The sequence below is a fragment of the Pelmatolapia mariae genome, linkage group LG23 (genome assembly GCF_036321145.2).
Source record: "Pelmatolapia mariae isolate MD_Pm_ZW linkage group LG23, Pm_UMD_F_2, whole genome shotgun sequence".
Lineage (NCBI taxonomy): Eukaryota > Metazoa > Chordata > Actinopteri > Cichliformes > Cichlidae > Pelmatolapia > Pelmatolapia mariae.
Genome location: NC_086246.1, coordinates 2,856,008 through 2,862,004, shown reverse-complemented (window position 1 = coordinate 2,862,004; position 5,997 = coordinate 2,856,008). Strand labels below are relative to the sequence as shown.

General features: G+C 50.3%; 1 protein-coding gene across 1 annotated transcript; it reads left to right on the top strand.

Annotated features, from left to right (window-relative positions):
• Positions 1-1,565: 1,565 nt before the first annotated feature.
• On the top strand, positions 1,566-5,627 carry LOC134621116 (uncharacterized). Its single transcript, XM_063467561.1, has one exon. It carries the CDS (start codon positions 1,566-1,568, stop codon positions 5,625-5,627), a length of 4,062 nt encoding a protein of 1,353 aa, XP_063323631.1.
• The last annotated feature ends 370 nt before the right edge of the window (positions 5,628-5,997 follow it).

The following is a 5,997-nucleotide window of genomic DNA, read 5'->3' as shown; positions in this document are numbered from 1 at the left end:
CAAAGGTGAAGCAAAAGGCCTGTCGGAAGCTAGATGTCGGCGACCTGGAGGAAAATCAGTGGCAGGGGGAGGTCCTTGGGAGGTTATCTACCAATCAGGAAGCTGTGACAAAGTTGGAAGAGAAGTTGAAAGAGCTGGAAGAGGCGATAATTGCACAAAGGATCGAAACATTGGAGAAGGAGATTGAGGTGTCAGCGAGAAGAGGACGGAAACCACGGGAAGTGCGGGCTTTGGGGATCGAAGGGTTTGCCCCAAAGTTTAACGCTGACTTGGGTCTGAGGACTCTTCGCTCTGGAAGGGCCTTGGGGGAACCAGAAGACAAGAGACAGTCGATTTTCAAGACACAGCAGACCCACAGCATCGCCCTGCAAACCAATGAGGGGGAGCTTGACCCAGAAGATGTGGTGCCACTCACTATGCCTTTGTTGAAGGGGCTGAAGGGAGAACCAGACTATCATCCCTATAATATCAGAGACTTGGAGGCACTGGTGAAGCAATTGCCCCCGATCACAGAGGGAGGAGCCGCTTGGCTGAGAAGGCTGGGCAGTCTCACAGAAGGGGAGGAGCTTGCCCTGGGTGATTTTAGAGCGGTGTCTGGACGAGTCATGAGGGGGTGTGGCTTGGCTGACGTGGAAAAGATAGCAGGCACCACATGTGCTCCAAATGATGTCCCCTATGAAACGGTGCGAAATGCTCTCGCCAACGCAGTGCGTGACAAATATCCAACCCCTAACACTGGCACCACACCTAAAATAGTGTGGAGCCCAGAACACACTCCTAGAGAGTTTATAGAGCATGCAAAAGAACAGTGGATTATGCAGACTGGGGAGCATCCTGGACAAGAAGGGGAACATAGGGCGTGGTTCCGTTCTGCGCTGCTGGCAGGTTTACCAGAACGTGTAAGAACTGACCTACAAAAGAATCCAGACTTTGCGGTTGCAGATTCAGCTAAATGGGAGCGGCATGTGATTCATCGACTTGGGCTGGAACGAGACGAGGTGACCAAGAAGAAACAGGAGTTGGAAGAAGCGCAAGGGCAGCTGGTAAAATTAAAACTGGCTGAGGCGAGAGAAAAACTAAGCGAAAAGAAAAAAGAAAGTAAAGACGGAGCTAAGAAAATGCTGGTGGCAAAGCCTCAGGGTGATCCGAGGCCTGACTGGCCAGATCTGGACCCGGTCCTGTATCCTGATGACCGATGGCCCGCCAATGGACCAAGGCAAGGAAGACTCGCGGGGAATTGGGGGGCTATTAGGTCACTGAGGGGGCGTGGTGGACCTCAAAGAGGAGGAGGACTGAGAGGTCATTTTCTGGGGGGACCTATACTGGACCCCAACAGGTGCCACAGGTGTGGAGGACAAGGACACTGGGCTCGCGAGTGTCCTACACCAAGGCCACAAGAACTATACTATCCACCTCAGGCACATGGAGCTCCTCGAGGCAGAACCGTCCAAACAAGGGGACATCAAGCTCCAAACCCAGGCATGGCGCCGGTGGCTCAGTATCCTCTGGCCCACTGGGGCGGGGAGGAGGAGCTGTACTGACGGGACCCACAGAGATCCGACAGCATGGGAATGGCAGATCCTATGTTGTCGATGACCGTGGAAGGGACTGAAATGACCTTCCTGGTGGACACTGGAGCAACTTACTCAACGCTGAGACAAAGACCAAGCAGTGCAACACTTTCCAATCACACGGTGAGTGTTGTGGGTTTCTCTGGGGTTCCGATGACTCTGCCAATCACCAATCCAGCCCTGACGGTGCTGGGAAAACAGACATTGAAGCACAGATATGTGGTGTCTCCTCACGTGCCAGTGAATCTGATGGGCAGGGACCTGCTCATAAAACTGGGAGCCACTATCATGTGTTCGGTGGATGGACTAACAGTTACGCTTCCAGGAGGAAAACAGTTCCTGTGCCTGGGGACACTTTCAAAGAACCAGTATTTGCTGCAAGACTGTGAACAATCGACAGCGGACATATACTGGGGTCGGTTGGTGGAAGAAGGCATTCTGAGACAGTACCAGCAGTGGAAACCTTGGATTATGGCCTTGGCGGTCTATTCTCCTCCACGAGATCCGTACCACGTCACCCTCTATTATGATAGGGACGATGATGAAATCTACAGGGACCAGTTCCAGTCTGAACTTGAAGGTCAGACGTGGAATGTGTGTTCTCAAAACATCTATGTAGGCCCCGAAGGCGTCGCTACAGCAGTAAATTTAACCGAAGAACAACGGCCTTGGTTTAAGATGGGACCTGATTCAGTGCCCCACATTACGTTGGCGGTCCATGAGGGTCACCAGGCAAAGGAGCTGGGAACGATGGTCAAGAGAGCCCTGGACGAGCCCTGTTGGCATGCCACTCAGATTCCAGATGTTTGGTATTCGCCAAAATGTAAAATTTACCGTATTACTTGTCTGTCAAATGATGCAGTGATATTGGAGCATGAACAAATCTCAAGAATCCATGGAAGAGAAAGAATAGACCATGCTGACGCAGTGGCCGCACTTGCGACTCTTCCTGACACTTTGTGGTCTGGAGGACCCACGGATGTGGGTCTGGCAACTTGCTCGCCTGTTTTATTCCAGCTGAAGTCTGAAGCACCAATCTGGAAACCGCAGTATAGACATAAAAGAGAAGCTGAGGAGGGAATTGCAGAAACCATCGAAGGGCTATTGAAAGTAGGGGTGCTTGAGCCCTCACGATCCTACTGGAACACTCCCATTTTGCCAGTAGAGAAGCATGGGACAGGGAAGTACAGAATGGCACATGATTTAAGAGCCATAAATGCCGTTCTACGCACTGACACGGTGCCTGTTCCAAACCCCTACACAGCATTGACAGCACTAACACCAGATCAAAAGTGGTTCACGTGTATTGATCTAGCTAACGCGTTTTTCTGTCTCCCATTACATGAGTCTCTTAGGGACATTTTTTCATTCACATACAGGGGGCAACAGTATAGATACACACGGCTGCCACAAGGGTTTGCCCTGTCCCCGGGAATTTTTAACCAGGTGTTGAAAGAGGTTCTCTTACCGTGTCACCTCCCAGAGGGGTGCACGTTGGTGCAGTATGTGGATGACTTGTTGGTTGCGGCGCCGTCTGCTTCGGCGTGTACGGCAGCCTCACTCACCATACTGAAGAGACTTGCTGAGTGTGGGTTCAAAGTGAGCAAAGAAAAGTTGCAGTTGGTCCGACCAGAGGTAACATTTCTGGGCCGTGTCATTGCTCACAAATCAGTGGGGTTGCTGAATACACACCGGGATCAGATTCTGACACATCCAAAACCGCGTACGGTTAAAGAGCTGCTCTCATTCTTAGGCTTAACAGGATACAGCCGGCAGTACATACCAAATTATGCAGGCAAAACAGCTCCTTTGAGGGATTTGGTAAAAATGGTGGGTGTCCGTAATCTTAAGGCTGAACTGCCATGGACATCGGCCACTGAGTCGGCTTTCATCATATTGAAACAAGACCTGTCGAGATCTGCTGATCTTGCCATCCCTAACTATGATGAACCCTTCTATCTTGATGTTTCAGAAACACACGGGGTAGTTAATGGGGTGTTGTTTCAGAAAAAGAGGGGAGGGAGAGATGTACTCATGTACGTCAGTATCAGACTGAATCCCTTAGAGATAAGGCATCCAGTGTGCACACAGCATGCACTTGGGGTTGCAAAAATCATTCAGAAAACAGCACACATAGTGAGGGACCATCCATTGAAAGTGCTGACCACACACAGTGTAGTGGCGTATGTGAACTCACAAGCCTTCACTATGACACCACTGACACAGCAGAGAGTGAGCAAAGTCTTAGACGCTCCAAATCTGACATTCACACATGAGGGAATCAACATGGCAGATTTAATGGGGTCAGGAGAGCCGCACGACTGCGCAAAGAGAGCTGAAGTTGAAGAGAAAATCAGAGAAGACTTGAAGGCGGACCCTATAGTGGGAGCTGAAGATTGGTTCACGGATGGATGTTGCTATAGAGATGAGGAAGGATTGAAAGCAGGCTACGCTGTAGTTTGTAGAAATGGGACTGAGTTTGAAGTGAAGGAGGCTGGGAGACTTGAAGGGCAGCAGTCTGCTCAGAGAGCAGAAGTAATTGCTTTAAGCCGAGCCCTGAGACTCGCGAAGGGAAAAAGAGTCAACATTTACACGGATTCAGCTTATGCCTTTGGAGCAGCTCATGTAGAGCTAGCCCAATGGAGAAGAGCAGGATTCAGGACAGCAGACAATGCACCAATCTGCCACAAGAAGGAGATGGAGGAACTTGAACAGGCGTTGGGAGATCCGGAGGAGGTGAGTATTATAAAATGTAAAGGTCACTCCTCTGGCACTGGTATGGTGGCCCGGGGGAATCAAGAAGCCGATCAAGCCGCCAAGGAGGCTGCAGGATATAAAGCACCAAGGCAAATGGTGCAAATAAGTGTGGAAGAAGAGTCAGGAATCAACATGTTGGAGGAGGCCAAGAAGGCCCAAAAGGAGGCAGCCCCGGAGGAGAAAGGGGTATGGAAGAGTCGAGGAGCATGGGAGGAAGGAGGTCTATGGCGAGGACCTGATGGGAGACCTGTGCTGACTGCCAACCTGGCAAAGCAGAAGATTGCTGAAGCCCATGGACTGGGTCATGTGGGTGTGGCCCAAATGGAGAGACACCTGTGCCATTGGTGGCATCCATTTCTGAAAGATATGATTAAGGAGAAAGCCAGGACGTGCCTGATCTGTGGGCGCCACAATCCAAAGCCAGTAATCAAGCCAGAAGCAGGTAAGTTTCCCATTCCAGAGAGACCAGGAGAAGAGATTGTCATTGACTTCACTGACATGATCGACGTGGGTCCAGGAGGAGTCAGGTATTTATTGGTAAGTGTAGATGCTCTGACAGGGTGGCCCGAAGCATGGCCAACAAAGAGGGAGGATGCGAAGAGTGTGATTAAGTGTTTAATCAATCATTACATTCCTCGGCATGGGTTTCCCAAGAGAATCCGATCAGATAATGGAACTCATTTTAAGAACAAAGATTTGGCAGAGGTAGAACAGAGGCTGGGGTTGCAACACAGGTTTGGGACTGTGTATCATCCTCAGTCCCAGGGGAAAGTAGAAAGGATGAATCTAAATCTGAAGAACAAGATAGCAAAAATTTCTGCTCAGACGGGGTTAAATTGGGTTGCAGCCCTGCCAATTGCATTAATGATAATAAGATGCTGTGTTAACCAATCCACAGGATTCACGCCGTACGAGCTGTTGACAGGACGACAGTTTCCTGGTCCTTGGACGACAGTCCCGGCGGAAGAAAGTATGAAAAGTAATAGAACGCATGCTGAATATTGGAAAGAATTAAAAGCTCTTGTGTCTAGTTTCACACAACAGGTTGCAGCTGGAGTGAGCACGGTGGACAGGTCCATCCCCGACGCCAAGGTGGTGTGGCTGAGGGTCATCAAGCGAAAGTGGAAAGATCCGAGGTGGACGGGGCCATTCGAGGTGACGGCTCGTACCACAACAGCGGTCCAGTTGAAGGGGAAAGGGGAGACGTGGTTTCATTGGTCTCAATGTGCGGTCGCTGATGAGAGCTTGGCAGAGACAAGCTCACCTTCAACCAACACGGGTGATAAAGAGGCAGAATAATCCTCTCACTCGTGCAACGACTAACCAGTAGTCTACCTGGGGAGTCGAAGAGGAGGGATCGCCGAGCATCACTCCACGTAGAAAAGGAGGTGCCAAAGAGGCGTGAAGCTTACTAGGCTGGGGCTCCAGTCTAAAGTTAAAAGAAAAGCCTGGGAACAAAGACCATGAGATTGTGGGGAAATTGGAAAATAGCTGGGGTGTTGACTTGTGTGAGTGTTCTAATATGTTTGTTTGTTTTTTGGCAGACAGGTGAATTGCCCAGACGCAGAGGTTTATCCGCTCCAGAGTCCAAATCAATGAAGTCACAGAGGAAATTCAGGCGTGACGTCTCGGGTGAAGGGGATGAGTGTCTCAGCACTTCTGGGGGGAT

Bases quoted from the DNA above. Each gene is read 5' to 3' on its own strand.
- LOC134621116 (XM_063467561.1), top strand. From the start codon at position 1,566: ATGGGAATGGCAGATCCTATGTTGTCGATGACCGTGGAAGGGACTGAA.